Source organism: Eulemur rufifrons, chromosome 8, assembly GCF_041146395.1.
Source record: "Eulemur rufifrons isolate Redbay chromosome 8, OSU_ERuf_1, whole genome shotgun sequence".
NCBI lineage: Eukaryota > Metazoa > Chordata > Mammalia > Primates > Lemuridae > Eulemur > Eulemur rufifrons.
Genome location: NC_090990.1, coordinates 102,033,774 through 102,049,944, shown reverse-complemented (window position 1 = coordinate 102,049,944; position 16,171 = coordinate 102,033,774). Strand labels below are relative to the sequence as shown.

The following is a 16,171-nucleotide window of genomic DNA, read 5'->3' as shown; positions in this document are numbered from 1 at the left end:
CCTGCATCCAATCACCCAGCTCCCAGACTTCCCAAATGACCTTGTCTCCCCAGACACACCCATGGGGATTCCAAAACCCTCGCCACCAGCCTCTGTCTCCTATCAGGACACCACTGGGGCCCATGCTGGGTTTACATCAGTCCTCCACATGCCAGTCTCAAAGGCTGAAAATGCCACCCAGTCTCACCAGCTCACCTTTTAAAAACTTTTCAGGTATCACACATCCAAAGCTACATAAACATTTGAAGGTATTTCTGATTTTAGCCAAATACCTTTCTTAGGAAATGACCTAAACCTACCTCTTCAAGTTAATGTTGGGGGGGGGGCAGGCATCACCACATTTAAAGGCCCTTGAATTTGGTCACCATTAGCAAACAAACACAAAGCCACCACTTAATGGACTAGGAGCTTCTTTCATTATGAATATTTTCCCATTTTCAATTAAATGGGATCTCCCTCTATTCCCAGCTATCTCCCACATCCATCCTCTTCATCCCTTCATTAGTGCATCTAGTCCACCAATACTCATTTATCTGCTATCATCTTCCACTTACTATATCTATGGCATAGCCCCTACCCTCTAGGAACTTACAACCCAGGAAAATAATAAGATCTTGTACATAAATAACTGCAAGTCCTAATAGCAACAGTAAATGTCATATAATAGCACAAACAATAGATACCATGGAGTTCATAAACAAGTGGGTTCATTTCTGGTTTAGGATAACCAGGAAAGGCTCTCAGAAGGTGGTAGACTTGAGTGGAGTGTTGAAAAATGCTTAGGATTTCAACAGGCACAGAGTGGGCACACCAGGTAAAAGTGACAGCCCAAACTAAGATGGAGAGGTAGAGAAAACTGGGTGTGTTTGCTTTGAAACTTTTCCTTTCATCCCTGACTTTTATTGAGTCCTAAGAAAAGATTTTTCTAGGAGGCAAGGAGACAGGCTAACTTTGTTCCAGCCTGTCGTTGGTCACTATGAAAACTCTGAGTAACTCCACTTTTAGAAAGGTGTCATACCCAAGGCTGAGAAGATGAAGATTGCCTGCCTTCTCCCTCCTTCTCTTCCTCTCCACCTCACTTCACTACCCAAGAGTGACAAACAACTCCAACTTCCCTCAAGTCCACCAGGCAGGAAAATCATTCTCGCCAGGAGGCTGAAGGCCTTGGTTTGCTTGGGACCAGAGGATGAGCCATCTTCCTTGTGTCTGGAAGTGTGACCTTCCAGGCTCGAGGAAGAGCCATCCAATGGAAATGTCTGAAACAGGCCATCCAAGCCTTGACCCAGACAGATCCCAGGCCTTGGGCATAAAGTCTTCCCACTGGCGAAACAAGGCGAGCACAGTGGATCTTATCTCTCCCCACATCCTGAACCAGTTTGGGCAGACAAGGAACCCCAACCCTGGGTTAACAGACTGAGATAACGTTTTATGAACATTCCCTTCCTGCTGCCTCTGATGAGAGAGATCTGAGAGGAGCCCCTCCCTGCTGAGGTCTGGTGAGGACCCAGAGGCCAAAATGCAGCCTGATTAACAGGCATCCCAAGCAGTGACTCAAACCATGGGCAATTTCAGAGGAAGCTCATTATGGTGACTCCACAATTAGGACGTCAGCCCATGTGGCCAGTCAGTCCTGTGGGAGGCTGGACCAAGCACTATATAAAAGTCCCCACCTCGCTGGGCTCCGAAATCCACGTACTTTGTCGAGTGTTGTTGAAGATCAGGTAAGTGGGAACATCTGTGCCCTCCCTGTTGTTCTGCCTTTAGGAGGCCACTGTCCTGTTCCTCCCAGGACTGTACTTTCTACTGATTTTTAAGTGGTTTGCCATTTCTTGGGCCTCTCAAACCATCCTGTACACTCTACCTAGTCTCTTGCACCTGATTTTCAAAAGGATTAGTCAAATAGATGAGAAGGAGAAGACCTATGGTAGGACTGGGGTTTGAGGCTACAGCTATGGAGACAAAGGCCATGAGAATGTTCCCACCCAGGAGACACGTGTCAGAGGGAGCAACGGGAGGGATGGAAAACAGAAAGGAATAAAAAGCAGCTGAAAAATGAGTTCTTAGAGTCTAATAATCACTCCCTCCCCCTTCCCCTCTCTCAATCCTTCATTCTCCAGTTCCCAGCCTGGCATTTTTAATGTAGATAATTTCAAATCTTGTGTTTGTTTCAGATTCTGCAAATCATCCCAGGATGTCCTTTAGTGAGCAGCAGTGCAAGCAGCCATGCGTGCCCCCTCCATGTCTTCAAAAGGCCCAAGAGCAGTGCCAGGCGAAGGCTGAGGAGCTGTGCCTCCCCACGTGCCAGGACCCCTGCCAGGAGAAGGGCCTGGCGCAAGTTCAGGAGGTATGTCTTCCTCAGTGCCAGGAGCTAAGCCAAGAAAACTGCCCACAGCAAAGCCAAGATCCATGCCTACCTCAGTGCCAAGACCAATGTCCACCTCAGTGCGTAGAGCCAAGCCAGGAGTTGTTCCAGACAAAATGTGTGGAGGTTTTCCCACAGAAGGTCCAAGAGAAGTGCTCGCCCCCTGGCAAGGGAAAGTAGCTGCTCTAGTGCCATCTGGGGTCAAGAAGATGGCCAACAGATGACACGCCACCCCCAGCCCATGCTCTGGTAACCTTCTTCTGTGGGTAGCTCTGTATGCAATGCACTTTCTTGCCTCCTGGCTTCCTCAGTATTCCAGGACTTGGTCTGTGTCTTTAAAGACAGTTCTCCCTGTATGTCACCAACCTCTGTGAATAAGAGTTGTTCTCAGCAGTCTGATTGAAGATCTTAAGTGTAGGAATGGTGTGATTGTCAGGGAAGACCACAGGACCCTAGCGCAGCTGCCTTGGGACAAAAATTCACCCAGCCCTGAGTGTGTAACAGCCCCGGATGCCTTCATTCATCTTCCAGAGTGTCAGGCTCTCATTCGAGCCTCAAACAAACTGAACTTTGATGGACTTTCCACTTATCACAACCACCACCATTGCTAGTATTGAGAAGAGGCTGGTGGTGTTGTAAAAGTCAAAAATTGAATCATTTCATCTCTGCCTCCTAAAAAGAACAGCAAATGATTAGACATTGAAATGTTGGTTGTGCCTTTAAAAAAAAAATGAACCAAAAGTATGTAAATGATTGAATCTAAACAACCAATAAGGAAAGATGAGATGGATGTTTGGGGTCCTTGTTAATCTTTGTGCTTCATAGCTGGTCTACTGTGGGCCCTTCGTTTTCACCATGTATACTCTTTAGAGATGTGATCTGTGTCTATGCGATGCAGGCTGGTCTGTTCTCCAGCTTTCTTGCCTTCTTCTCCCTGGTGAAGATAAAATCCATAATAAAGCTGATCCTAAGGCAAATATCTGACTTCATGGGTGCTCTTTTCTTCCCACCACCAAACCACCTGCTGTCCTTGTGATGACTGTCTCCTCCTTCTGGGGGGTTGGGGGGAGGACATAGAGCAGCAATGAAAAACAGATCTCACAGGTGCGTAGAACAGCAAGGCTGAAAGAGGCCTCCTAAGGTCACCTGGACCACCCCACCCACAACATATCATACATTCACCATGCACAACACTTGACACAGGAGAAAATCCAGGGGCTGAGACCTGCACACTCTCAAAACTTGTGGTCCAGGGTTCTTTCCACCACAGCTGCGTTCCTCTCTGACTCTTGCTTTCCAGAGGAAAGGGCTGAAATGGGGAGAAGGGGAGTTGTGTGGATGAGGGATCCCAAATCAACCCATGACACCTATAAGCACAGCATCTGTGTCAGAAGGAAGAACTAAGTGTGCCTCTGAGCTGAACACAGACTCCAGGACCAAAACTGTCTGTCTTGCCATCTGGCCTGGTCAGGAAAGCCAGGTAGCCTGGGTAACTGCCAGCACCCCGTTGCCCCTCTCTCTATGAAGGAAACACAGGCTGTGGCCTCCGGGTGCTGTGAAAGGACTGAGGAGGCACAGGACTGACATGCAAGAGCCGAAGAGGCTTCCTCGGCAATCCCTGAGGTGTGACCTGGGCCCAGAGGAAGCTGTGTCAAGAATCAGCCTCCAGAGGGGGTAGGGGGCTCCTTAGCCATTTCCTTGGTCCCCCTCCCGCCTCAGTGTGTGTGAGGAGGAGAAGGGCCAGGACAGCCCTTCCCTGAAGGCTGTATGGAGCCCCAGGTCTTAGCTGTTGGGCTGAAATGAGGGTCTTCCCACACTAGGATTGCCCTAACCTCTCAATCTTAGAGATTTTCTAAGGTGAGAGAGAACTGATGATTTGGGAGGATATTTCAAGAAGCAACCTGGAGCCATCACACACTCACTGAGTCTGCAGGTGGCATGGGCCCAGCCCTGAGCTTCATGCACATTCTCTAAGTGGGTCCTCACAGCAGCCTCAGGGAGCTGCTGTCCATTTGTTTAAGAACTTGACTGGCCTCATAAAGCCAGTAAGTGGTGAAGTTAGGATTCTAACCCAAGTCCGTCTGACTCCAGAACTCAGCTCTTACTTGCATAACCAAAGTGCTGTGGCACACTCAAGAGATTTCCAGAAGCTGTTTGCTCACTCATTCATTCATTCATCTCTAACAGATGCTCTCTGATCACCTACCAGGTGCCAGGTAAACCAGGAAGTCAGTGTCCCTGCACAGAGCTAGGAGCTGTCCTTTCTGCAGGCCACATGCACCAAGGGCGCCTTTCTGAAAATCTCCTGAATGGCTCAAGTCCCTGAACATCTCCAGATACCTGAATCACCATTCTCTTGCCTCTATGCCTGGTTGAAATAAGTTTTCTCATTCTTTTTCCAACCTTGGAATAAACCAGCTGCTCCCCGGGGCCCAGCTACTCCCTAGGGTCCCAACTGCTCCCCAGTGAACAGCTGCTTTCCAGAGCTCCAGCCTGCAGAGAGGCCTTCCTGTCAGTGAAACTTCTGATTGGGCTGAGGGAGACTCACAGACATGTCTCCAGCTTGGCTCAAGCCCAAGAAATGTCTTTGTTCTCCAACACTAAAGGCGTGCACAGATTGGAGTCCAAGATCAGACACCCACGTGCTGAGAAGAAGCATGAGATGAATGAGCAGGGAGAGCCCAGGGTACCAGAGAGAGGAACAAGGCGGTGATTACAGGGCAGGCCTCAGCAGATGGGAAAGAGACAAGCTTGCAGATTGCAGATAGGGGAGCAGACATCCAGCAGCCAGCAGGCTCTCATCTAGCATACCTTCTCGAGTCTAGAGAAGAAAATACCCAAGGGAGCAGGACAGCTGTCCTCAAATATTTTGAGTGCTTTGATGAGGGAGGGATGAGACTTCTGTGAAGTGCCAAAGGACAGAGTTGGGACCCATGGGCAGAAGTTATGTATTTTGGCTCAGTTTAGAAAATTTCTTATAACAAAATCTATTGGATGGTGGCAGGAGCTTCCTCTGGACATGTTGTGTCCCATGAACTAGAGGCAGGTGTGCAAATGAGGAGGTGACAACCAGCCCCTCCCAACCCGTCTAAATCTAACTTCTGGGCAGAAATGGACCTGGGGACAAGAAGCCTCCCAGGGAAAGGAGATCCAGAAGACCTGATCTCTAGGTCAGGAGACAGGAAGTTCCATTGGCTTCTAGAACACTCCTGAAAGGCTCCTTGGGTGGCCCAGAATCCTGGGGACCAGTAGATCATGACCACAGCTTGAAATAAAGGAAAGGAGGAGGACAAGTAAGTGATGGGAGGTGGCTCCCCCAGATATGAAGTTTTATTCGTGTGTTTTTGGGCCCACAAATGCCTCAGCATTGAGTAGCACCTTATAGCAATACCCCACTGCCCTCCAATCCCATTCTTCCCAGCTGGGATTTAGCCTCTCTCCCCTTTATTCCTCATTTCTTTCCATCTAGACCTCCTTTCTCTCCTGCACCCAAATGACCCAACTGTTCTTCCACCTGAAAACCCATCACAGCCTCCTTCTTGCCTGTACCTGCCTGTCTCCAACCCAGGATTCTCTCGTTTATGCCTGTGAACCCACAGGTTACGATCTGGCCTCCTCCAGGTAGCCCTCCAAGATGGCAAGCCCATTTCCTAAGTACTGCACCATGGGCTCAGTGCTGCACTGTCCAAACAGCACCGCACTGGTCCTGGGGGTCTGTGGCCCTCTTACAGCTGCCTGCATGTATGACACATGTCTCCTGTCAGCATGAGAGCCCCAGATGACAGCTTCAGGGCCTTGCCATGCTCTTGCCTGACTTCACAAGCCCACCACACTGAGGTCTGAGACACCTCACAGTCGGCCAACCAGCATGCCCCAGAGGCAGGGACAAAGGAGGGTGCTGGCCTCCAGAGTCACCTGGAAGGCCTCTTCTATTGATAGGGTGAGCAGCTCATCTTGGTTTGCCTGGGACTGAAACACTGAAAGTCTTGAATTCTGGGAACCCCCTCAGTCCACATAAACGTGGGTGGTTGGTTGCCCTAATTGAGTACCCACGTGTATAAGACATGCTGCTTGGTGCTGGAGGAATTAACAGCCCAGGGGACTGTTATGGAAAACTGAAAGCCCAGAAGGCTTAGTGCCCACTGCCTGTCCCCTCCGTAGTCCCATTCTCCACGGTGTGTGTGTGTGTGTGTGTGTGTGTGTGTGTGTTAGACAGGGGATACTAGGTCAACAGGGGGGTGCCCAGGCTAGCTCTGTATAAGCTTGAATTGGCAGGTCCTGACCCAGACAGCAGCATAGTGGGGGACATCCCCCCACACCCAGCCCCGCTGCCATCATTAACCTCAGGACACCTGGGCCCACGGGCAGCTGATATGGACTCGCCCACTCTTGTTCTTCCTTCTCTCTCACAGACACCTGCCTCACACCTGGAGATGGCTGGAAGATGAGGAGGCAGGCTGGCAGGGAGCTTAGCTCAAGCTCCCCACCTCCCACATTCACAGCCAGTCTCACAACCAGCCTGCCCTCCTCTAGAAGCCTCAGGGACTCCCTTTCTCTTCCCAACAGCACCACCTACTGGCCGTCCGTAGACCAGGCCCAGGCTAGCCTGTGTCAGAGAGCCGAACACACTGGGGCCCGGACGACGCTCGGTGGGGCAGAGGCAAGACCGCAGAGATGTGGCATCTAATAAAGTAGGGAGGAAGGCTGTATCCGCAAAACAAAGTTAAATTACTCATGGAGTGGGAGCAGTACACATGATGCATGGTTCAGGACGTAAGCTCAGGAATCAGACTGCTGAGATTCAAATCTAGACTCCACCATTTCCATTCTTTCCTTAAAAAGACTTACTCAGAGACTTCTACGTGCCAAGCCTTGTTCCAAGCACTGGAGACGCGGTGGTGAACCAGACACACAGAGTCGCTGCCTTCCCAGAGCTCACGTGATGAGGGAAGACAGACAAAAAGCAACACAGCAAATGCGTAAACAAGAAAGTGAAGAAAATAAAACAGAGTGATGAGAGAGTGACAGGGGAGGAGGGATGCTCCTTAGCTTGGGCAGCCTGGAAAGGCCTGTCTGAGAAGGGGGTGTCCAAGTTGGAATGAATTATAGGAGAGAGCCAGCCACGTGGGATCAGGGTGAGCTTTAGCGCCCAGAAAACAGCAGCTTCCAGGGAGGTCGCAGGTCAGATTGCCTCATTTCGGACCCTGCATTTGAAGGTGAACACTGACCGACTTTGAGTCCCTCCAAATGAATGTGAGGCACCTTGTGGTGTCAGCCATGGCTGAAGGGTGGGGGCGTTTCATCCAGAGATATGGAGACTTGGGGGTACCCAATGGCTATCTTTAGACCATTCAAATGCCAAAGAGAGAAGTAGTGGATTTATTCCTTGTGATCCCAAAAGGTCTTGCATGGATCAATGAGTTCAGGGCACAGAAAAGCAGACTTCTGCTCGTATCAGGAATAAAATGGGCCGGCAAATGAATAGGGCTGCTCATGCAGTAGTGAGTTCACCGTAACTGAAAGTGTGCAAGCAGAGGCCAAATGACTAGCTGAGAAGTTTATGGGGAATTTGGACTAGATTTGTTTTAAAATCTTGTAAGCCCAACCTACACTTGCACCTGAATTGCTTGTAGGTTACCACAAGGCTTTGTTTCTCTCTGAATGCAGTGAAACAGCCATTGTAAGCCAATCACAGAAGGAACATCTGCCTCAGGGCCCCCCGGTCAGGAACCGCACAACAGAGCAGGAGAAAATTGAGCCAGCCAGTGGGATGGGTGTGAGCACTGAGAGAACAGCAACTTTGAGGGAGGTCGCAGGTCAGAGGTCTCTGGTGTCTCTGGGTACAGAACAAGCTTCTTGTCAGCCTCAGGGAAGACCCTGGCAAAGGTGAAAAGGGAAGGTCCTTACCTCCCTTGCATCTGCTCCCCACTCCCTCTCCCTGTCAAAGCACCAGCGGACAGAACTTCCTCCCCACACCGCGATCCAAGAAAATAAGCAGTCCAAACAAATAGAGAAAATATCCCACTCTTCCCAAGTCTCAAAGGGTTTTATGTTACACACCTTGGTAATAAAAATATTTCAGCCTGACCAATAAACATACGAAAAAGGTGTTCAACTTCATTCATCCAAGAAATGCAAATTAAAACCTCAGTGGAACACCACCATATACCAACTGGAGTGACTAAAATTTAAAAAGACAGAATCACAGTGTTGGTGAGGTTGTGGGAGTGCAAATTGGTACAACCACTTTGGAAAACTCTTCAGCAGTAATTACTGAAGCTGAATGTCTACATATCCAATGACTGAGCAGCTGCTCTCCTAGGCATACGCCCTGCATATGATCACCAAAAGTCAAATATTAGAATGTTAGAATATTATTAGCATATTAGTATTACTCATGATAGGCAAATATCAGAAACAACTCAAATGTCTGCACATTTGAGTTAAATTGTGTTATATTCGCACAATAGAATTCCACACAGCAATGTGTACGAATGATCTACAGCTGCACACAACAATATGGATGAATCTCACAAACAGAAATCAAGTGGGCAGAAAAAAACAAATGCATAAAACAGCACTAGGATGAATATATGAAATTGTCATTTATGGCAGTCAGAAACTGTTCCTACGGCTCAACATAAAAGATACCATATGGTTCTATTTATGACATCTATATAAAGTACCCAAACTGGCAAAACAAATCTCGGTTGTAGAGATAGTGGCTCTGTGTGTGCTGGGTATAGGGTGGTAGCGATCAGAAGAGAGAAGGAGGGAGGCTTCTGTGCCTCTGATAACATTCTGTTTCTTGATCTGGAGGCTGCTTCCCAGGTTGTGTTCAGTTTGTGCAAATTCACTGAGCTGGGCACTTATGATATGTTCCCTTTTCTGAATGTATACTTTAATAAAGAACAGAAAGTTTCATTGGAGCTCATCATATAATACAAATATATTACTTATAAACAATAAATGTGCACTAGCATCCTAACATCATAACTTAGAAAACAAACATAAAATATAGACCTTTTAAAAGATGAGATAAAAATAAAGAAAAAAATGCCAATTTTTCTTCCTGGTCCCAGTGGATAGTCTTATGCACCCTCAGTGAACAAGTAGCTCCCTCTAGAGGCTTTTCATGATGGAGTCCTGAGTTACTTAATGGCTGCATGACCTTGGGTAAGTGTCCCAGCCTCAGCTTCTGCATCTGTGAAATTGAACTGGTGATCACTCTTCCACACCCCTCCTAGACAGCTGTCCTCAGGACCAAATGAGATATTTTATATTTGTTGAAATATGAAGGGTTAATAAGATCACTACTACTAACAGAGAGTTACTATTAACATAGATTTACATGCAAAAGAAGTCAATCCTACAATAAATAGTTTGGAATTTCATTAAAAGTAGCTCAAGATTTCAGAGAGAGTGTTCCCCATCACTAAAATTGCAAAACTATTATAGCTGCCAGAGATGTTGCAGAGTGATTCCTGAACCTGGCACACTTAACAACAATAATAATAATGGCATATACTATGAGGCAGATATTTTCTAAGCACTTTGTATATATTAACTACTATTATAACCCTTATACCAAATAAAAGAAGTAGGTCACATTATGATGACTATTTTATAGACAAGAAACTAGAGCTCAGATAAATTAGGTAACTTACTCAATATCTCATGGATAATAATTGAGATAGACAGCTGAGTTTCAAATCCAGGCAGTCTGGCTCCAGAATCTACATTATATTAAAACAGACATTCTCCACATTACCTTCCAAAGCTGACACTAATATTCAAAATCTCTTTCCATTCTGTAAAGCTCGGTCTAATATCGAGCAAGTTCCTTCATGAATCTATTATTTAACAAGTATTTTTGAGCACCTGTTACATGCCAATCTCTATACTGGGTATTGAGCACTCAGTGGTCAACACGCAAGCACAGTCCCTACACACAGAGCATACAGTCTAGTAAAGGAGGCAACCAGTATAAGAAACATGCACAAAAATAAACATAAAATGCTAAATTTTGTTACATTTGAAGAAGGAAAGTTCCAGGATATATAAAACAATGAATTAGGGAACCTACTTTAGACTAGAGGTCAGGAAAAGCTTCTGTGAGAAAACAAAGTTTAATTGGAAACTGAAAGATAGTAAGAGTTGCCCAAGTGAAGAGAGGAAGAAAAAAATTATAGAGAAAACAAAATGTTTGATGGGTCTGATAGGAGAAAAGTCTGATCTTTGTCGTGGATGTGAAGACAGGGAGCAAGAAGGAAGGTGGCCCCAGACAGTGACAGGAAGTGTGTGGGCAGGAGCCTGCAAGGCCTTGGAGGGCTGTTGAAGGACCTGGACTTTTGTCCTAAGAGTAATATGAAACATTAAAGATTTTTAAAAAGAAGAGTGTCATGATTGGGTTTGCATATTTTAAATATTACTGTAATTAAAGTGTGGAGAGTGGATTAGAGCCAGAAAGCAAGAAGGAGAGCAGAGAACCACTGAGGACGCCATTGCTATAGCAAAGTTTCTAGAATGATCTCTGCATAGCAGCAGCCACCATTCCCCAGTGGCAGATAGGAAGGAGTGAGGGAAGTCCAGGTAAGGAGAAGACCTGAGGCTCAGTTCTGAGACAGTTACAGAACATCCAAGCAGAGATATAAAGTAAGCATTTAATCTATGAGTCAGGAGCTCCAGAAAAAGTCAAGGATGGAGATCTACATTTGGGAGCCAGCGTCACAGGGGTAGCATTTGAGCCTTGGGGGTGGATGGATCCTCCAGCTACAGAATATAGATTGAGAAAAGAAGAGGACTCAAGGCCATGCCCTAGTCAACAGTTAGAGGTTGAATAGAGGAAGAGATCTTGTCAAAAGATTAAGAAGAAGCAGTCAAAGATTTGAGAGAAAATTCCAGGAGAGAGTGCGCGATGATGCTGATTGCTGCTGAGCATGGGGAAGAGCTCACGTGAGCAACAATGTGGAGTGTAGGTGTTGGGGGTGGAGGCAAGGTCCAGCCAGGCCAGTCACTTAGTGATCTCTCAAGTGCTGGAACCACTTTCCACCCACTTCTGTACTTCTAAGGCACAACATTTGCTGCAGTCCTGATATGTCATCAGATCCTGGTGACTAGGAATAAGTGAGCGAATGAATGATAAATGAACTGAGGACCCAAAAGCTTTAACGACTTGACCAAGGTCATCCAGCCAGTAAGTACCAATGCCAGGGCCTGAATCCAGCCCACATAATTCTAAAGCCCATATTCTTGGTCTAAAAATAAAGCTTTAACCCAGAGGAAAATATCTCTGATGATATACTCGCAGTCATGCTTAATATCTTATTTTGAGGACTATTATACTTATCTCCACAACTTAATATGCTGCTTAGGAGCTCGTTCAAAAATTGAGGTAGAGAGTGATAGGCACCTCCTCGGATCGCCTGTCCAGAGGATAATGCACCTGTGGATAACATTTGTGCTGAGTGAATGTATAATTTGGGTTACATCCTTGAGAGCCTGTCTCAGCCCAGGAGCACGTGTGCGTCCGGGGACTGGCTCTGCAGTACCAGCGCAGAGGGGAGCCTGGTGCTCTGGACTTGTGGGTCAGGAGTGATGGCAGTGACGGTGACCGGGGTGAGGGTAGCAGGGATGATGGGTTACACGCTGGTGGTGATGGCAGGGTGCTGGGGGTGAAAGGGATCCTGAGGGAAACTTCTCTTAGATGTGAATTGGTTGGCAAAAGTGTCACTGAGCACATAACCTTCGATTTCTAAATAGCCAGAATGACCAAGCCTATCTGTAGATTACTCATTTTATTCTCCTTCATTTCTTCACCCTTTCATTCAAAAATCTCCTTTGAGCAGCTACTATAGTCCAGCCCCTCCTTTAGGTGCTAGAGATATGGCAGTAAACAAACAGACCATAAGTGCTGCCTTTGTGGAGTTTGCACTTAGAAAATATCAAAAGCTCATTTATTCATTCACTGAGCTCTCACTGAGGATCTAAAGCCAAGCATGATGCCAGACACTGATGGGTCCCAGACCCCTAACGATAAGGCTGTCTTGGGATGGGGACATCATGGCCAAAATGAATAAGTACCCACATATGGGTAGGCTTGTTCACGTGGATAAACATGCACCTGCCTGACCATATAGCCCGCCAGACCTCAAGCAACATATACATAATGTATAGATTTTATTAAAAATGAAATGGAAAGACCCTGAAGGGTTTAAGCAGAGGAGAAACATTTTGATTCAAAGCTTCAAAAGATTATTCCATGTGCAAAATGGATAAAGGATAAATAACAGAGCAAGCACGGAAGACGGAGAGGAAGGCTATGTTACTGCAGTTATAGCTAACAGCTGTAGGTGGCAGCAGTGGGGACAGAGAGAAGAGGGTGACTCTAAGTGAATATTCTGGAGGAATAGCTAACAGGATTGGCAGGTAGACTCAATGTGTGGGGGAAGGAGGGGGAAGAAGGCAGAAATATCCCTGGGTTTCTGCTTTGTGCCATGTCTTAGTCCATTTATGTTGTAAAGGATATCTGAAGTGGGGTAATTTATGAAGAAAAAAGGTTTATTTGGCTTAGGGTTCTGTGAGCTGTACAAGAAGCATGACACCAACATCTGCATCTGGTGAGGGCTCAGGAAGCTGCCACTCATGGCAGAAGATGAAGGGGGGCCAGCATGAGCAGAGATCACATGGTGTAGAACAGGACTAAAACAATATTTTAGTTAATTCTGTGATGACTTGTTTTGCTTATAGCCAACAGCCGAATTCCGCTTTTGTATACATGGCTTGCTTGCTTAACGCTTGGTTGCGACAGAGAGCTAAAAACACGCTCCAATGCAGTTAGAGAAAAACAACCACGAGTTGCTTCCTGATAAGGGGGCCAAGGCCTGATCAACACGTAAACAAGCTTGTGAAGGGCGTATGTCCCCTTATCGGAAGTAACTGGCTGTAACGAATTCCAGCAAAGAGTATAAAAGACATGTACTTCTGCTGCGCGGGGTCCCTACCCATGGAAAGAGACCACTGCATTGGTGCTCGAGGCTTGGATCCTAGCTAGCTAGTCAATAAACTCCTTTGCCTCTTGCAGCCTCAGTGACTCTGTCATTCTGTTCCCGGGGCCGAGGGAATCCGGCTCTAACAATGGAGAGAGAGAGAGAGAGAGAGAGAGAGAGAAGAGCTGCCAGGCTCTTTTTAACCACCAGCTCTTGCAAGAACTAATAGAACAGGAACTCATTACCATGAGAAAGGCACCAAGCCATTCATTAGGGATCTGTCTCCATGGTGCAAACACCTCCCATTAGGCCCCACCTCCAACACTGGAGATCAAATTTCAACATGACATTTGGAGGGGACAAACAACCCAAACTATAGCAGACCTCTAGGTGGATGGTGGAGCATTTACAGAGAGGTGACAACTAGGAGATAGGTGGATATCTGTCTGGAGCTCAGAAATATTTGGGGCAGAAATATATACATTTGAGAGTTGTCATCACATAGAACATATTTTAAGACTTGGGAGTGGCTGAGATCACCCAAGAAGAGGGCTCCCCTGAGCTGGGGACACTGTAGGATCTCAGGGATGGACAGTGGAGAAGGAACCTGTACAGCCATCTGGCAAGGAGTGTCCAGTGAAGAAAGAGAAAACTATGAGGGTGAGTCTGGAGGACAGGAGAACAGAGGTCTCCAAGGAAGGAGAATTAGTGGAGTCAAACAATACTTACAGGTCAAGAAATACAGTGTGGCTGGTGACTTTTTTTTTTTTTTTTTTTTCCCAGACAGAGTCTCGCTCTGTTGCCCAGGCTAGAGTGCCGTGGCATCAGCCTAGCTCACAGCAACCTCAAACTCCTGGGCTCAAGCGATCCTCCTGTCTCAGCCTCCCAAGTAGCTGAGACTACAGGCATGCGCCACCATGCCTGGTTAATTTTTTCTATATATATTTTTAGTTATCCAGCTAATTTCTTTCTATTTTTAGTAGAGACAGGGTCTCGCTTTTGCTCAGGCTGGTCTCGAACTCCTGACCTCAAGTAATCCTCCTGCCTCAGCCTCCCAGAGTGCTAGGATTACAGGTGTGAGCCACCGCACCCGGCCTGGCTGGTGACCTTGACAAGAGAGCTTGCGTAGTAGCATAAAGGCCAGAACAGAAAGGAGTGGGCTGAGGAGCAAAGGGGAGGTGACAAAGTGGGAAGGTCTATGGGGTTCCCGGATGTACCTGGATTGGTTACTGCTGAGAGAAAATCCCAGAGCTATCTGGGCCAAAAGAGGCCTTAATGAAAGATGTCTGGCTGCAATGTCCAGGCCTGGGCAGACTAGTGGGAAGAGGCATGGCTGAGCAGCCACCTCCACACACCAGGACAGAGGCCAGCACTGAAGCCCAGGCTTCCATTTATAGGGCTCCCATGTGTGGACCTGGATGATTCACACAGATGCCATGCCCTGGTCACAAAGCAGCCCCGCCTGAGCCTTTAACACCAGAGGCTGAGTCAGGTCCAGAAGGCAAATGTACTTTAGGCCCTGGTCAGACTTCTTATGAGCTGTGTCATAGAGTCCATTCAACCCAAACCTGCCTCTCTGCCCCACCATATCCTCTTGGAAGAGGGAGCAACTCTGCCTCATCACCCAGCAGAGCCTAACAGGCATGAGGTTTGCACACGTCACCCCTCACAGCATATGCCACACACACACACAGAGCCACCACAATGAGTCCAGGCAACCGGGACCACACTCCACCCCCACCCTTTGCCAACTGTCTGGCCAGAAGCATAGGCCACAGAGGCAGAAGGAAAATGACATTCTGCCCCTTGGCAATGCACGCTACCATTTTTGTCCATCACAGAGTCTTCAATCTGAGGCCTGAGTGTCCATAGATTTCATCTGGTATTGCAGGAAGCCCTCATCTGATGACTCAACCCTTACCATCAGGGAACCCACAGTTTGAAGATGAGAAATAGCTAACCTCAAGAAGACCCCAGGCTGAGGAGGAAGACAACCCTACCCTCTGGATCCTCAAGAGGGAGTGGAGAGACACAGTCCTAGGCTTAAGGTCATCCCCAGTTTGAAGGACAAGAAAAAGCCCCCTGCCCCAGAAGACCTCCACGTGCTAATGTCCCCCCCACATTTGAGAGCATCCATCCTACACTCCTTCATCCTCACCCTTGCCAGACTTTGGTTTTTAAAAGATATAGCATAAAAATAAAATGGAGGCCGGGCGCGGTGGCTCACGCCTGTAATCCTAGCACTCTGGGAGGCCGAGGCGGGTGGATCGCTCGAGGTCAGGAGTTCGAGACCAGCCTGAGCAAGAGCGAGACCCCGTCTCTACTAAAAATAGAAAGACATTATATGGACAACTAAAAAAAATCTATATGGAAAAAATTAGCCGGGCATGGTGGCGCATGCCTGTAGTCCCAGCTACTCGGGAGGCTGAGGCAGTAGGATCGCTTAAGCCGAGGAGTCTGAGGTTGCTGTGAGCTAAGCTGATGCCACGACACTCACTCTAGCCTGGGCAACAAAGTGAGACTCTGTCTCAAAAAAAAAAAAATAAATAAAAAAAATAAATAAATAAAATGGAAAAAAAAAACTGACTAACTTATCCACGTTTAAGGGCCCTGTCCAACATACAGCAAGTGTGTTTCTCCAGTCGTAAGTTGAGCACTCACCTGAGGTGTAACCCAGGCTGGAGTTAACACTGATTCTGACACTCCAGCCCTTACATTCTTGCAGCTTAAAACGCCTACCATCAACACCCTATTTACCTTGACCCAGTTTCAAATGCAAGAATTTGGGGCTCAGAGATGAAGCAGGGGTCAAAACTGGAGG

At 47.2% G+C, this 16,171-nt stretch overlaps 1 protein-coding gene across 1 annotated transcript; it reads left to right on the top strand.

The window, feature by feature from the left end:
- Positions 1-1,687: 1,687 nt before the first annotated feature.
- On the top strand, positions 1,688-3,336 carry PRR9 (proline rich 9). The gene is made up of 2 exons (XM_069478734.1): positions 1,688-1,721; positions 2,172-3,336. Exon 2 carries the CDS (start codon positions 2,192-2,194, stop codon positions 2,540-2,542), a length of 351 nt encoding a protein of 116 aa, XP_069334835.1. The 5' UTR covers positions 1,688-1,721; positions 2,172-2,191; the 3' UTR covers positions 2,543-3,336.
- The last annotated feature ends 12,835 nt before the right edge of the window (positions 3,337-16,171 follow it).

What these genes read in the sequence shown, in the direction of transcription:
- PRR9 (XM_069478734.1), top strand. Translation starts at nt 2,192, where the DNA reads ATGTCCTTTAGTGAGCAGCAGTGCAAGCAGCCATGCGTGCCCCCTCCA.